Source organism: Lissotriton vulgaris, chromosome 3_1 (genome assembly GCF_964263255.1).
Source record: "Lissotriton vulgaris chromosome 3_1, aLisVul1.2, whole genome shotgun sequence".
Lineage (NCBI taxonomy): Eukaryota > Metazoa > Chordata > Amphibia > Caudata > Salamandridae > Lissotriton > Lissotriton vulgaris.
Genome location: NC_141689.1, coordinates 233,484,689 through 233,501,955, shown reverse-complemented (window position 1 = coordinate 233,501,955; position 17,267 = coordinate 233,484,689). Strand labels below are relative to the sequence as shown.

The 17,267-nt window shown below is 40.6% G+C and overlaps 1 protein-coding gene across 1 annotated transcript in view; it reads left to right on the top strand.

The window, feature by feature from the left end:
• Positions 1 to 17,267, top strand: part of EPG5 (ectopic P-granules 5 autophagy tethering factor) — a 682,187-nt gene that overhangs the window by 140,421 nt on the left and 524,499 nt on the right. Inside the window, exon 12 of the mRNA XM_086960335.1 lies at positions 8,134 to 8,288. Coding sequence (XP_086816461.1) covers positions 8,134 to 8,288 — 155 coding nt within the window. The remainder of the gene's footprint in view (positions 1 to 8,133; positions 8,289 to 17,267) is intronic.

Genomic DNA, 17,267 nt, shown 5'->3' with positions numbered 1-17,267 from the left:
ACCATTTATATTGCATCATGCTCGCTGTCTTCGATTCCCAACCTGTATGGCCTGGTCTTTTGGTAGAATTTGAACTGTCTTAAACCAAAGCTGTGTGCTATGCACATTCTCTACACTGCACAGCAAGACATGCACCTAATTTCCCCTTTTCATTCCTAGTGTGTCAACCGCAGGATGCTTCATGCATTGTATATGTGGTTTTCTCCTTATTGTACACTCTCCCTTTTTAGATCTAGTCTATTCCATCCCGTAGGGATGGTAGGCGAGATTATAGTAAGCGGTCTGAAAAGTCTCCCCAAACAGCGGATTCAATACAGTTCATGTGAGCCAGGCACGTGCACATCACATCACACACCATTTGTTATCAGCTTGTGAGCCTTGGCATGAGACTTCAGAGGATCCACTCCCCGCCCCCCCTCCATCAGACTTCAAAGGAATCCGCTCCGCCCCCCCTCCCCACGCAATGCAGAGAGCTTGTTTTTCACTGCTCCGAGAGGCTTCTTTGTATCAGCCTGACTTCATGCTTGTTTAATGTGGTGGATACTCACTGCCATCGAGTGGCCATGTTTTATTGTGAAAAGCTTCAGCCTCCTGCCCGTCCCTGAGCCTCGTCCTCTCCGCGCGGCCTCAAGCGCCATCGCTCCAGGGCTTCCATCCAAAGTACGTCAACAAAAAAAGAGGCATGTGTTTGTTTAATCACAGTGGGAAGGAGCCGCTCTCTTCCGATGCCCTCAGATCTCAGCAGAAAGGCACCCACTGTCGATCACCATCAAAACAGGTTTTAACAAGAAACGAATCTCTGCATCAACCACAACTGGACCACAAGTTTTAAAAATGCCTGTCTGCATCCGCATTTTGAGGAGTGTACATAACACTAACCAATGCCGGGCAAAAAATACGCCCGCCCGTCTTTTTTACAGCACACATTGATCACAACACCAAATGACTGCAAAACGCTCCAGCAACATCGAGGATGACTTACCCTCTTAACGCCCCCCAAAACACAGCCATGCACAAAGGTACCCTATTCTCCGACCGCCCGCTTAATTGAAATGAAGGCTTGAAAAGCTACCACCCACTGACCTTGTAAGGTCCTCAGGGAGTACTTATGTCGATGGCACAAAGAACGGCCACCCAAACACTTGCACCTAGGGAACCAGTCTACAACTCCGCAAAACACGGGCATATATTTAGACAGTACAGAAAAAACACCCTCACATCACCTCACCCTCACACCCCCTCACCCTCACACACCCTCTCACCCTCACACACCCTCACCCTCACCCCCTCACACCCCCTCACCCTGTCACCTTCACCCCGTCACTCTCACCCTCACACCCCCCTCACCCTCACACCCTCACCCTCACACCCCCACATCCCCAAACCCCCTCGCCCTCTCATCCTCACACCCCCTCACCCTCACAACCCTCACCTCACCCACACAAACCTCACCCTCACCCACACACCCCCTCATCCACTCACACCCCCTCACTCTCACACCCCCACACCCCCTCACCCTCACACACACCCTCACACACACCCTCACATACCCTCACCCCCTCACACACCCTCACCCTGTCACCTTCACCCCCGTCACCCTCACCCTCACACCCCCCCACACTCACACACCCTCACCCTCACAACCCTCACCCTCACAACCCCACACCCTCACCCTCACACCCCCTCACCCTCACACCCCCTCACCCTCACACCCACTCACCCTCACACCCCCTCACTCTCACACCCTCACACCCTCACACCCCTCACCCTCACACCCCCTCACCCTCACACCCCTCACCCTCACACCCCCTCACCCTCACACCCCCTCACTCTCACACCCTCACACCCCACACCCCTCACCCTCACACACCCTTACCCTCACACCCCCTCACTCTCACAACCCTCTCACCCTCACTCACCCTCACCCCCTGACCCCATCACCCTCACCCCCTGACCCCATCACCCTCACACCCTCACACACCCTCACTCACCCTCACATCCCCTCACCCTCACACCTCCTCACCCTCACACCCCCTCACACACCCTCACACACCCTCATCCTCATCCTGACCTTCACCCCCTCACCCTCACAATCCTCTCACCCTCGCACACCCTCACTCACCCTCACACCCCCTCACCCTCACACCCCCTCACCGTCACACCCCCTCACACCCCCTCACCCTCTCACCCTCACACACCCTCACTCACCCTCACCCCCTCACGCTAACATACCCTCACCCCCCTCACCCTCACACCCCCTCACTCACCCTCACCCTCACACCCTCACCCACCCTCACCCTCACTCACCCACCCTCAAAAGCATAGCATAACAAAACATAGTATAGAGTAACAAAACAAAGCATAGCATAACAAAAAAAGCATAGGATAGCAAAACATAGCATAGCATAACAAAACAAAGCATAGCATAGCATAACAAAACATAGCATAACAAAACAACGCATAGCATAACATAACAAAGCATAGTAAAACAAAACATAGCATAGTATAACAAAACATAGCATAACAAAACACAACAAAACATAGCATATGATAACAAAACATAACATACGATAACAAAGCATAGCACAACAAAACATAGCATAACAAAACATAGCATAACACAACAAAACATAGCATAGCATAAAACAAAACACAACAAAATATAGCATACATAACAAAACATAGCATAGCAAAGCAGCATAGCATAACAAAACACAACAAAATATAGCATAGCATAACAAAACACAACATAGCATAGCATAACAAAACAAAGCTTAGCATAGCATAACAAAGCATAACAAAGCATAGCATAGCATAACAAAACATAGCATAACACAACATAGCATAGCATAACAAAACATAGCATAACAAAACATAGCATAGCATAACAAAACATAGCATAGCAAAACACAACAAAACATAGCATACCATACCAAACACAACAAAACATAGCTTAGCATAACAAAACATAGCATAGCTAAACAAAGCATAACATAATAAAACACATCAAAACATAGCATATCATAACAAAACATAGCATAGCATAACAAAGCATAGCATAACATAACATAGCATAACAAAACATAGCATAGCATAACAGAACACAGCATAGCATAGCATAACAAATCAAAGCATAGGATAGCATAACAAAACAAAACATGGGATAGCAAAACAAAACATAGCATAGCATACGGCATCACTCAGCACCACCACAGCATCACTCGGGGCACCAAAACATCACTATGAGCTACCACAGCATCACTGAACGCTACAGCATCACTCGCCGCCACCACAACATCACTCAGCGGCACCACAGCATCAATCTGCGCAACCATTCAACAACAACTGGTTCAAATATGTTCTCTCAAAGTTTCAAGCTTTATTACAAATGTAACAAAAAGATGTTAATATTTCACTTCTGTTCTCGGATTTTCGTCACAATAAAATACACTGAACATAATCTTCATAAAAGTTATTTACAGAAGTTTAAGCTATTGCCATTATAAATTACAATAACTTTTATTTAAGTATTAATTATTAAAAAAAATTAAAAGCCATTGTTATTTGTAATATCAATACATGTAAGTCACGTAAATACAACACATATTGCATTACAAATGCTCTAGGTGTCACATTTGCGAAAGTTATAACTATTGGCATTGTAAATGACAAAGCTCTTAATTTAGCTATTTTCAAAAAAACAAAACAAAAATAAAAAAATTGTCATTTACAATACCAATAGCTCAAACTTTCCTATCGCGAGACATATTGCAAATGCTTGTTTAACAATGCACTTCTACGTTGTGCCTTTCTTTGTGGTATTGAGAATCCTATTCTGTTTTTGAAATGTGAATTTTGTGCACGCACCGGTTTACATCAGCGAAAGAAAGCAGGCGCTTTGTCACTTGCTTGAGGAAATGTTTTTGTTTGTTCCTCTCTGATTCTGGTAAACTGATCTTCAGATGAGTGATCAAAAGCGTCCTACCTGCTTACTGGTGACACAGATTGCATTTCTCTCTAAGACAGGGATAGCTGTGTACTACTGGTATTGGACAAGATGGACAGCAAACCTTTAAAGTTTCTTAATCATGAAGAGAGGAGGCTGCATGCCTTTGCTCCTTGTAAAGTATTGGATCATGTCAGTCAACAGTTCTGACCTTCTGTCTATGGTGCTGCAGCTTCTTTCACAAGATTCATCATAGAGAGCTGGCATTACCTCTGAGAATGAAAACACCCATCCCTACCATATCACCCTGCATTCCTGACTAGTTATTCCAATATTTTCCAATCAGCTGGTACCATGAAGTAATGTGAACCAGCATGTTACTTGGTTATTTTGTGTGTTTTATGTGTGCGCATCTCTTCTTGCATTTCTTTAAGAATGATTTGCCCTTTTCCAAACTTACAGACATAAATGCCGATTTAGGCTCTTACTTTTACCCGGGTCGTATACAGTGGATCGCAATTGGAAGTCCAGAAAGGATGTCATAATATCTTGCATTTTACTTTGTTTAGACCATCACATCTTGCTGGAAAATTGAGCACAATGTCTTGGGCTGAGGGTAATGTGGAGTTATGGCTCACATCTCTTTAAAATGATTGAATATGGCAGTCATATGTGGAGTAGGTCGGCAACACCAGTTAAAATAACAGCAGACAGGCAATAGTAAAGAGTAGCAAGGTTTGATCACAGTAAGGAATGTACTAGTATATGACAAAGGGTCTGCCGATAGCCTGGGAAAACCCTTTGCATTGATACTAACTGATTGTTCATAACCATAATCATACCGAAAAGTCATATTATTCCTAGTTGTAACTTGCTGTTACAGAAACTGTTGTCCTCAGCGTAAGGTGAACCAAGATGGACTGCAAACGGACACATGGCTGCACTAGACAGTGGACTGATGTTGAAATGGATCTTAAAACCAGTGTGGAAATAATAACCACACTACAGGATACATAAAGATCTATAGTGGGAAACCAGAGAATACGAAAGAATAGGAGTCAGAGATAAATACTACACTAACACTATCTTAGGCAATAATAGAGATGGCTAGGAGAGAACTAAGGCAAGAAATCATTAACATGTTTTTAAACATCAAGAACAGAAAATAAGAGATCAAGAGCAAGATGTACACAACAAGCATTCGGACAAGTAAGGATAGGAAAGTATGAACAAGGTTTCAGAGCAAGGAACTTAAGAATGTACCCAAGAAGCACTGGCATCTAATGCTCACCGATACATGGAACTTGCATTGGAACTCAAAATTAGGTTACAGACAAAAGTGATAAAAAAGGGATAAAAAACCACCTCGCAACTCTGTAAATAAGTGATAAGAGGCCCAGAAGGGAAGAGACGAAAATTCAGGCTATCAGGCTATTAATGAAAGTCTGAAATGAGGTGAGACTTTAACAGAAGGAAGAAACAGATAAAACGCAGTGGTACACAAGCCAACTGGTGAAACAAGGCAGAAACTGCAAATGCAGTAGCAGGATTCAGGATGTGTCTCAGGTACACAGAGCAGTTTAGGGGTAGAAGGTTAGTGCTCCCAGTAATGGCAACTGATAGCACTAATTCTGAAGTTAGAAACCAGCTTCCTTCTAGCTCATAACCACTGAGGGCAGGATTAACTGCGCCACAGAATAGGTCTGTGAGCTAGCTATAAGAGAGGGCATGTGAGAGAAGGTAATGTCCACCCCCCAGCTCTCTGCTGGAGTGCATAGAGTTTCCAGGAAGTAACAAGTAGACAGAACTAAACTTTAGAATGGAACGTGGGATGATCCTGTTGCGGAACTTGGCCGTGATGCATGAAAAAGATCAGAAAAGCATTCCTGTGTTAATAACAGAGTGTTCATAGTATAATTTGAGTCACTGAAGATCTTATGTCTGGATCTCAGCCTGAGAGAAGGCATACAAAAACCACAATGCATCAGTAGCTATGAAGCAAACCCTGAAATGTAACCTGGACTCGATCTAATCAAGAAGATTAGGAATGCTTAGAGTGGGTCACAGGCTCCAAACAAGTGTTTACGTAGGAGAAGAGGGTATAGACAAAGTCAAGGAGCAGCACCCAATGTAAAATTGGAGGATCCTGAAATTCTCTGTTCCCTATTCTAATCAGCATACATACAAAGTCCCTCCACAGCTTGCTATTTGGAAGCTGGAGGTGGTTCCACCTGTATTCGAAACCAAAGGCCATTGTCCCCCTCTGCAGTAACATTGATCAATGCACTAAGAAATTGTTTGTACGGAACATAATTGGCTATGATTTACAATGATAAACAAAAGACTGATCTTTTCAAAGCAGGGTGAATGTATGTATTAGCCAAACTAAAACCATTGTACAGTGAGCGTCTATTGTCTACCATAGCATTCAGGTATTCCAGAAGTTCTAATGACGTTCAGACAAACCAGATAATGAAAAACTGCATATTATGTCTAAAAGTTGTGACTAAACTATATCCAATCCTAGATTAACATTACAAGTCCACAGTTGTGCAGTTCAGTTGTAGACTACTGTAATTAGCTGTTTTAGGAGCACTGAAGAAGATCTTACCTATTCTCCAAACGTTTTAGAACATTACGACAAGAACAATGGTCATTGTCTCCCAAAACGTTTATGCGGCTTCGATTCAACAGAAACTTCAGTGGTTGCCATTGATCTCTTGAATTGTGTTTAGAACCCTCAGATTGATATTTTTAAATCAAAGTTGCTAATTTCCCGGAACACTGGAGATCACAGTTCCACGGGTAGTGTTTCTTATAAAAAATTACTTATCCTCCCTGTCCCTTGTCCACTTGGCACCATTGTATTGGACCACCTGTACCATAGTTCTTGCTGCTCCTATTGTGTTTTTCCAATGCTCTACTTTGTTTACAATAGGAATAGTTTGATGTTGTAGCTTTACCTGCAGAGATATTTTTCATCACTGACCGTAATTACACAAGCCATTAGTGAACGTCCATGCTAAATATTCACACCAAGTTAGGACTTTATGGGTGTTCACTGTATGCTAGTTACCTTCCTGGGAAAATGTATTTTGCTAGCTTTAACTTTTTATCTATGACCGGTGTCAAAGAGATATATAAATAGATGGCAACATCAACCAAATGCAGGTTAGTCATTTATTTAATAGCAGCAACATTATTAAAGCATTGGTGGTATTTCATAACAGTTACATAAACTCAGCTAATAAACAGTCTTTAACATGAGGTACAGTTAGCATAGATGAAATCTCTTACATGTCTTGAATCAATGCCAGAAACCCTTCTCCGACGGTCACAGCTAAAAGGCCAGATAGTTCTAGGCCAGTGCAGCGAAATCCTAGAACCTGTGCACAAAGTCTCATAGATGTCACAATCTTTTATAGCTAGCAGATTGGCATCCATTCTCTGTGATGGAATGTGTAGACCTTGACATGATCTACATGGTTGGTTCCGAGCTATGGTGAACCGGTAGTTTGGAAAAGATATCAGATATTCATTTATGACTAAATCGCATCCAAGTGCATCTCTTCTCTCGTGATACCAATTTGGGGCTCAGAACAACCCCTGAGAGGCCTTCTTCCTTATCTCAGAATACTCTTTCGTGTTGGCTTAGAGCATCCTATCCCCTAAAGGAACCGTTTTTGAACTCTGGTTGAACCTTTGTGGGAAGGGCACTGCAACAATATATCTTGCATGCTTAAACAATCCCTGGCAAGAAACAAACTGGCAAAAGGTACTCGCTTCACTGCTCTCAGCAATGCAGCATTTTTGCTAATCTGCAAACATGCATCAATTAAAGTAATCCATTTTATGCCAACATCTTCTGCAAACTAAGCCCTTCATACTAAACAACAGTAGATCATGTACCACACTGGAAGATTTATTGAGGTAGTCCGTGGGATTTATGGTCAGGCACTCTCTAACTGTGTAGGTTTCAATCTTAAGTCTGTGCCTTGGCAGTTAGTGTAATTTCTGACACAAACTGTTCTATGAATCAAGTTTTGAGTCATGTACACGATTAAGAACCAGTACTTCCTCGGGTTTAAATGCTGACTTTAAGATGTCAAGTCTTTCAAACTCTCATGTTAACAGTATTTTTGTAAATGAATAATGTTTAAGCTTGCTTGGGTTCTTGTGCTTTGCAGACCCAGAATATCGAGAAGCTTTCCAGTCCTACCTTGCAACAATGAACAACTCTGAAGGAATTTGTCTGCTCACGACCTTTGCTCAGATGGCACAAACCAAGCCGGCAGGTGTTGATGAAGATTTTATAAAGGACATTGCCCTGGAAATATATGAGGTAAAGACATGTAATGGATGCTAAAAAAATACAATATTTCTCCAAATGATAAGACTGATATTTCTTGTTAAATAAAGAGTGGCTATATGCTTTTCCTTGTTTCATGTTGGAATAACATTAGGTATCTTTCTTGTACTTCAACCTATGCTTTCAATAGCCAATGTTTTTAAATGCCAGGACTAGTATTGACCTCTTATGTCATTGCCCTATATTTGTCAATCTTTTTCTTGACACTTGGTTCCATAATGTTTATAAAATGAAGTAACTAGTTAAACAGAAGAAATTTTTACCTGTTTAGTCCTCGCTTTTCAGGTAACTCGTTAATGTCTCAGTGTGTTTTTGTTATAGAGAGGCATTCAATACCACCTCTTTCATCTTCTTCTTTCTTTTTCTTCCCTTCACTCTTCCTGCATTATTAAAGTCATCTCTTGCTGGTAATGCGTTTGTTTTCCTTGTAATATATTTTAAAAAAACTGCATATTTAAAAATAATGTGCCACAATGATGAAAAAATCCTGAACAAGAAAACACATAAACAAAACCCTCACAAAGAAACGTGAAACATAATTACCAACATCTAATTAATTGTAAAGTAATTACATCCATACGTAAATTACACACGCAAACTAAAACTCCATATTCAGGCCAACTACATGTTCAGTATCAGATTACAACATTGCTCTATCGTTTAATCTATGTTAATGTAAAGTATCTACTGTAGAAACACAAATTCAACATGGACTATTCTTGTATTCACAAAACTGATTTTTCTGAGTGTATTCTTTATTTATATTTATATCTATGCTTTAAATATGTAAAAATCATAGACAATCCACATTTCTTTCTTTTTTAACCTCTCCCACAAAATTTGACAGTTGTGATACTCTGGGAGTTAGTCCATTGTAGTGCTGAACCTCATACGTTTTGCGCTTATTGTGCTGTGTGTATACAAACATTTATGTGTTCATTGAGCCATAACTTGGGGAAAAGACAATATACTCTGTGTGTATGTGTTTGTGTAGACAAACAGTAATATGTTGGTCTCACTCTATTAGATTCCCATGACTAAATCAACCATTACTAATTGTAGACCCTGATGGCCATTATAAATGATACTCTACAAAACTAAACATCATAGACCACTCTAATAATTAAGTGCAACAAATGTGACCGTCAATAATGCCTTCTCTCCACCTAAATATCCACTGTTTGGGACAGGAAAATGCTTCTGCGTAACTTAAAATTCAGAACAACATTACTGCTTGCCAAATGATGCATGGTTAACTGGCATACATTTAGACAACACCTTTGTCTGCAAAATAAACATTTTATTAAGTAATCATGACAAATATTGAAAGAAAATACACACTTGTTTCCAAAGTTTAGCAAATAAAGCAGACAGCGATCCTGTAAGACAGCAGATTGCAATAAGTGAACAATCACTAAACTGTTACTTAACATTATATAATAAACATGCTAATGACACATAAATGATCCCTTCCGTTTGTTTTCCAAAAATGATTTAAATTCATTCCCAAGACTGAGAGAAATTTTGGTGGAAAGATATTAATGATGATAATGACTTTCCTATTTTTTTTCATCAGTACATAGTAAAAATAACATTTTGTTTTCTGCAGCACTGTGTACGTGTTATGTGTCGGAAGCATCTAAGCTGTTTTGGAAGGTTTGACTGACTTGTGCTGTCATCTGTTAAATCAGTTTATCCACTTGCTAAAATACCTTCTGACTTCATGAGAGTATCCTATTGCACAGGGTTATTGTCAGCAGGGGCGGCCTTAGGCATTTGCAAGCTGTGCACTTGCACAGGGCCACCAAACCCCAGAGGCCACCACGCCAATATGTATCCTTAATGTAATAATCCTCTGAGGATAGATACATATTTGCGTGGTTGCCCCTGGCAGGGATTTGGCGGCCTCCGGCTCTGTTCCACTTCTGCACACCCTGACCCCCCTCTTCACTGGCCTCCGCGCTCCACCCCGCCCGGACCCCCTCTTCCGGGGCCCCCTACCTAGGCACCCTGCCCAGGGCCGCCATGAGCCCTGTTGTTAGAGCTTTATCCCTTTCCTCATTGGTGATAGATTGGCTTTGGAGCTCATGGAGAATTGTTCAGACACCTCTGCTAAATCACACTTAATGAGGCTAATCAACTTGCTAATCCTCAGTAGGAAGTGACATAACTGTTTGTGAGCGATAAAATAATGCTATATAATATAATCCACATAATATAATATAATCCACATTTGTAAAGTACGAACAATCACCCGTAAGGGGCTGGGGGCCGTCGGGAAGATTAAGCAAGCTATTGCCCAGAGTCACATAGTGCTGAGCTAATCTGCCGCTGGAGCCGGGGATTGAACCGTGATCCCCAGATTCCAGCGTCAGACGCCCTGGCCGCGGCGCAAACACCTTTGCCTCATTGTTAGTCATGCTTGGCCTTATTTTCCCTCCTAACTTTTTACCTTCAACACTCCTGTGTTGCTGGCTTCGTTTCTGCTGGCTTTAGCAGTTTGCATACTTTACCACTGCTAAGGAGTGTTAAAGTGCTTGTGCTGTCTGCTTAAACATTGGTAGAATTGACATATACCGAATTGGCATATTGGATGTACTTTTAAGACCATAGTAAAATGGAACTACCTGTGCTCGAGGCCTATAAATTAAAGGCTACTAGTGGGTCTGTAGCAATGATTGTACCACCCACTTATGTAGCCCTTTAAACATGTCTCAGGCTTGCCATTGCAAGCTGTGTGTGCTGTTCTAAACTGCCATTTCGACCTGACAAAATAAACATTTTGCCCGGACCAAACCTTTCTTTTTAATATATATATATATATATATATATATATATATATATATATATATATATATATATATATATATATATATTTTCGGCATAGAACGTCGGCAGCAGCAGCATGCAGCAGCGGCAAAGTAGACGAAGCAAACCCAAATCTGTGAATGTGGTAAGTTTATTTCAGTAAATCGCTCATCACCACTCCGCCATCAGTGATGTCATCAGTGATGTCACTGACCATGTCATGAATGATCTAATATGTGACATCATCAGCAGTGCATTGCGGGTGCGCGAAATATAGTTAGTCCAACTAACTATATAGGAGCAATTTCAATGGTTTTGTATGTGTGAAATGTCCAGCAAACTATAACACCTCTAAAACTTTTTTTGAGTGAATTGCAAAGGTTTTTTTTAAAGTTAATTCCTAACTATATAAGGCCTGAAACCTATGGTTTTTTCAGTGAATATATATATATATATATCTATATATATTTATTGCTCCAAACAAACACCAGCCTGCTGCACTCTCGAGCGGGTGCTCTTCAAGGCAGGGTTGTACCTGCCGAACAAATCGCTGCTACCGCATTTCTTTCACATTCTCATGCGAACCAGAAACAGCACTCTCAGGGGGGTTATCAAAGCCAACAGTTCTTTATTTGGCGAACCAGCACGGACAAGACGCGTTTCGGCGCTTAGCCTTTGTCAATTGCGAATGCGAACGCGCCGCCATTCTTTTTAAACCACATTACTTCATTCACAGTATGTATGGCATGAACATAAAGAAAGGACAACAGGATAGCAAATACATCGCCATCTTTGAATGTACAATTCTAACATGAAAAGAAAAGACATACATTTCAATGATCATGATAGTTCATCGTGGGGTAGAGAAAGTGAATGCTATTCACTAGTCACAGTATTTACAACATTTACAATATTTACAATACTATATTAAAGCCCTGGGTGGGCTGAACCCCTGTACAATTCATTAACGCCCACAGATGGGCTATAGTATTGTAAATATTGTAAATGTTGTAAATACTGCGACTAGTGAATAGCATTCACTTTCTCTACCCCACGATGAACTATCATGATCATTGAAATGTATGTCTTTTCTTTTCATGTTAGAATTGTACATTCAAAGATGGCGATGTATTTGCTATCCTGTTGTCCTTTCTTTATGTTCATGCCATACATACTGTGAATGAAGTAATGTGGTTTAAAAAGAATGGCGGCGCGTTCGCATTCGCAATTGACAAAGGCTAAGTGCCGAAACGCGTCTTGTCCGTGCTGGTTCGCCAAATAAAGAACTGTTGGCTTTGATAACCCCCCTGAGAGTGCTGTTTCTGGTTCGCATGAGAATGTGAAAGAAATGCGGTAGCAGCGATTTGTTCGGCGGGTACACCCCCGCCTTGAAGAGCACCCGCTCGAGAGTGCAGAAGGCTGGTGTTTGTTTGGAGCAATAATTGAATTTTTCCAGCTGCATCGTGATGTGAGAAATTGTGACCTATGTGGATTTAGAGGACCGTCAGAGACTGAGATACCGGGATTCTTTGTTTCCTGTTAAAGCGTCGGATGCTATCTGTGAACAACTACAGTCGACGTTCGGAAAATACATCTAATTCCGGTAAGCTGCGAACGAATCCTATCATTATCCATTGAAACGTGTCACATATCTTACCTCCATAGAGCGAAGGGGATTAGCACTCATATTTGTGGAGCTGCGGCTGCAGCATTCTACGAACGAACTATGTTTTGCGAGACAGAACGCAAAGAAGCCGCGCTAGGCATGTTCAGAAAAAAGCAAAATGATAACGATACAAATAAAGCTGGTCCTAGTAATGGAAGTGTAAATACCTCCAGCCTGAACACGAAATTAACCTCCTTGGAGCGCTTATATGAGCGCGAGATTCGAAAGTGGTGGGAGGCAACCTCATTACATAACTATATTGAGGTAAACCGTGTACCAAGAGGGTACCATAACTGCCTATGAAAACCCAGACCCTCTGTTGTTAGATGCTTGGGCAGAACACATACCGGACTCATGCAAAGGCATGTTAGTTATTCTGATACGATTTGCGTGGAGTGACCGCGATAAAGCACTAGTTTCTATAAAAGATTTGGAGGATGAATTACTAAAAGAACAGGACCAGGATAATTTAAAGGAGAAACGAGAGCAAATGAAAAAACGACTGAAAACATATGAGCAAAAAATTAAACAACGCAAAGAAGATAAGTTCGACAGAGATGAAAGAGACTACAGATTGGGCAGGGTACTAACATTTTCCAAAAAATACGACAATCCAAGGAAAGAGATCCGGAAAAAACAAACAGGCCCGCCACCTACAGTACATGAAACCTCTGAATCAGAAGTTACACCTGATGAGGAATCGTATGAGGAAGGGCTGGGGGCTCCGACTCCCTCCCATTTTTACGAGGAATTCAAAGTGATGAGAAAACAACAACTGGAAGGCGGCAGAGGGAAACCACCAGAACGAAGAGCGGGACGAGAAAGACGAGGAGGGGAGGTGGGAGCCAAAAATGTGGTAATCTCACCCCCAATGACCCGCAGCAAAAAAAAAAAAAGACCTACAACAAAAGGAACTAAAATTGATAGATGATCTCACTAGTATCAATTTAACTACTAAAACATTGACTAAAGAGGAAGAAACCATACTTAAACTAGGTCTTTCCTTTTGACCACATAGAAAATTTGAATTTGCTCAAACTCGCATAGACTTGTTCAAATTTGCGAGAAAGTTAAAACTGCACACATTTTTCAAACTAAGACCTGTTTCCGCAAAACCTATCAGGAAAGCTCGACAAGAAACAACAGAAGGCTTATTGTGTAAAGATCTCAGTGGCATAATTACCATGGAAGAACTACGAACGGAGATTATGGAAGGAGAATGTTCCAATATAACAAATACACAAATGGTTTCTGCCATGGATGTCCAACTTAAAGGAGGTACCAGCTCTTTCAAACCGGCTTCTGTTTTCATGCCTCCAACTATGACTGATGCGATTGATATTTTTTCTGAAGCAGTGATCAAAGATTTGATCAGATTAAGACATGATGTTCAGTATCAGAAGAACAATACCACAAATTTCAATCGACAACAGCAATTGGCCTTCAATAAACTCTGTGATGACTCTTCCCTTGTGTGCAAACCTTCTGACAAGGGGGGTAATATTGTACTTATGACAAAAATACAATATGAAATGGAGGCCCATCGACAACTAAGTGATACTACATGTTATCTCAAAATCACTAATTCTGATTATCAAAACAGCATCAGAGATTTCCATGATATAATTGTCAAATGGTATGATAAAGACATGTTGAACAGTGACGAATTTCTATTTTTACGTTGTTTGAATCCCATTACACCGACTTTTTTATCACCTTCCAAAGGTGCATAAAGACAATCTCAATCCTCCAGGACGTCCTATTGTGGCTTCCCTGGGGGGGCTCACCGAACATCTTTCTATGTACATTGACTCGTTTTTATTTCCATTTGTAATTGCTTTAAAATCCTATCTCAAGGACACCACACATTTTTTTAATTTGATGGGTGACTTTGTCTTGCAAACAGGATATTGTATGATGGTGATGGATATCACTAGTTTATACACGAGTATCGCACACACTGACGGGTTGAAGGCTATACAGAGTTTTCTACGAACTAGAGAAATAGAATACTTTGAACACAATAAGATGCTCTTAGAATTCTTAACTTTCAGCCTCAACAACAACATATTTGTCTTTAATGGACATCTGTATAGACAAAGGTCAGGTGTGGCTATGGGTTCCTGTTCCTCCCCCAGCTACGCTAATCTCTGCGTTGGCTGGTGGGAGGAACAGATAGCCTGGAATAATAGCAATGCAATATGGAATCAGAAGATCAAAGCGTGGCATCGTTATATTGACGATCTTTTCATTATCTTTGAAGGGTCTATAGAAGAAGCGACTACGTATGTTGATGTACTGAATGACAACAATGTAAATCTAAAATTCAGTGGTGAAATTAGTGAATCCAATGTCAACTATCTAGATCTCACTATATATGTGGAAGAAGGACAATTACATACCAAATTATTTCGGAAAACTACGGCTGGTAATTGTACATTACACGCCACTAGTAATCATCCGAAAAAATTAATCAAAAGCATCCCCTACGGAGAGCTTCTAAGGTTAAAAAGAAACAATACAACAGAAAGGGAATTTCAGGAATCTGCGAAACTCTGCTTAGATGGTTTCAGAGTTCGTGGATATAAAGAAGGAGTGCTTAAACAAGCTCTTAATAAAGTAAACAAACGACCTAGATCTGAGTTGCTAAAACCAAAAGAGACTAAGGTGAAAGATCAGGGAACCTTTAGACTGATAACAACCTATTCTGAAAATTCGGAACAAGTTAGGAAGATACTCAAAGAGAATTGGAACATCTTACTCACGGATAATACTATTAGAGAAGATTCACCACCTAATCCGTTAGTAACCTATCGTAAAGCCAGAGCCTTGAAAGATGACTTAGTACACAGTCACCACATGGTTAAACCCAATATCTCAAGTAAAATACCTTTAAACTGATTTTTTCCATGTGGTCGATGTAAGGCCTGCAAAATCAGCAAAAGGACCCTAACATATGCAATTCCAGGTCTCCAATTCCCCAAGAAAATAGCCAAGTTTTTGACATGCACGACACCTTATGTCATTTATTGTTTGGTATGTCCCTGCGGTTTAAGATACATCGGTAGTACCATTAATCCTGTGAAGCTACGTATATTGGAGCACATGTGTGCTATCAATCATACCGATGAATCTTATCCCGTGGCTAGACATTTCAACAAATTACATGGGCACAACAGGGACCTGTTGGCCTATTTTTGTTTGGATAGTGTTCCACCACTCCCACGAGGTGGAGACCGACTACAAAAATTACGGTGGTTAGAGTCACGCTATATTATAGATTTACAGAGTAAGAGTCCGTTGGGGCTCAATACACATGAGGAACTAGCAGTCCATTTGGGATATTAATATTCTATATTGAGAGAGACTGTTTGGTTGGAAGATGTCGTTGAATATCATTTGCTCCTATTTTCTAAAAATATGCTTGATGAACTGAAACTTTGAAATATACATTGTTTTTCATACACAGTATGAGTTTTAATGGTTTAGCCCATCTGTGGGCGTTAATGAATTGTACAGGGGTTCAGCCCATCCAGGGCTTTAATATAGTATTGTAAATATTGTAAATGTTGTAAATACTGCGACTAGTGAATAGCATTCACTTTCTCTACCCCACGATGAACTATCATGATCATTGAAATGTATGTCTTTTCTTTTCATGTTAGAATTGTACATTCAAAGATGGCGATATATTTGCTATCCTGTTGTCCTTTCTTTATGTTCATGCCATACATACTGTGAATGAAGTAATGTGGTTTAAAAAGAATGGCGGCGCGTTCGCATTCGCAATTGACAAAGGCTAAGTGCCGAAACGCGTCTTGTCCGTGCTGGTTCGCCAAATAAAGAACTGTTGGCTTTGATAACCCCCCTGAGAGTGCTGTTTCTGGTTCGCATGAGAATGTGAAAGAAATGCGGTAGCAGCGATATATATATATATATATATATATATATATATATATATATATATATATATATATATATATATATATATATATATATATATATATATATATATATATATATATATATATATATATATATATATATATATATATATATATATATATATATTTATATACATACATATTCACTGAAAAAAACATAGGTTTCAGGCCTTATATACCAAGGTAACGACAAACCAATCACAGTGATGTAACTGTGTATGTGCTGAAATGTATATATTTTGCAATGTCATTCATGCAGATGAAGTGAGCAAGGCGGAGGCTTCTGCCGAAACGCGCCTTTAAGCTGCTTGATGGAATAAACTGAACTTGAGTAGAATTCACTGTGTCAGTGCCATCCTTGTTCGTGAGGAAATGCGGCTTGGTAACATATATCTATATATATATCTTCGCTCGACACCGCTCTCACAGCATCCACAGTCGAATCTAGACTGTCCAGAAAAGGAATAAGGCAGACCCAAAATTAAGGTGCAGTGGTTTTAATTCAGTTTAGTAAATGAAACCCAGCAAGCCCGC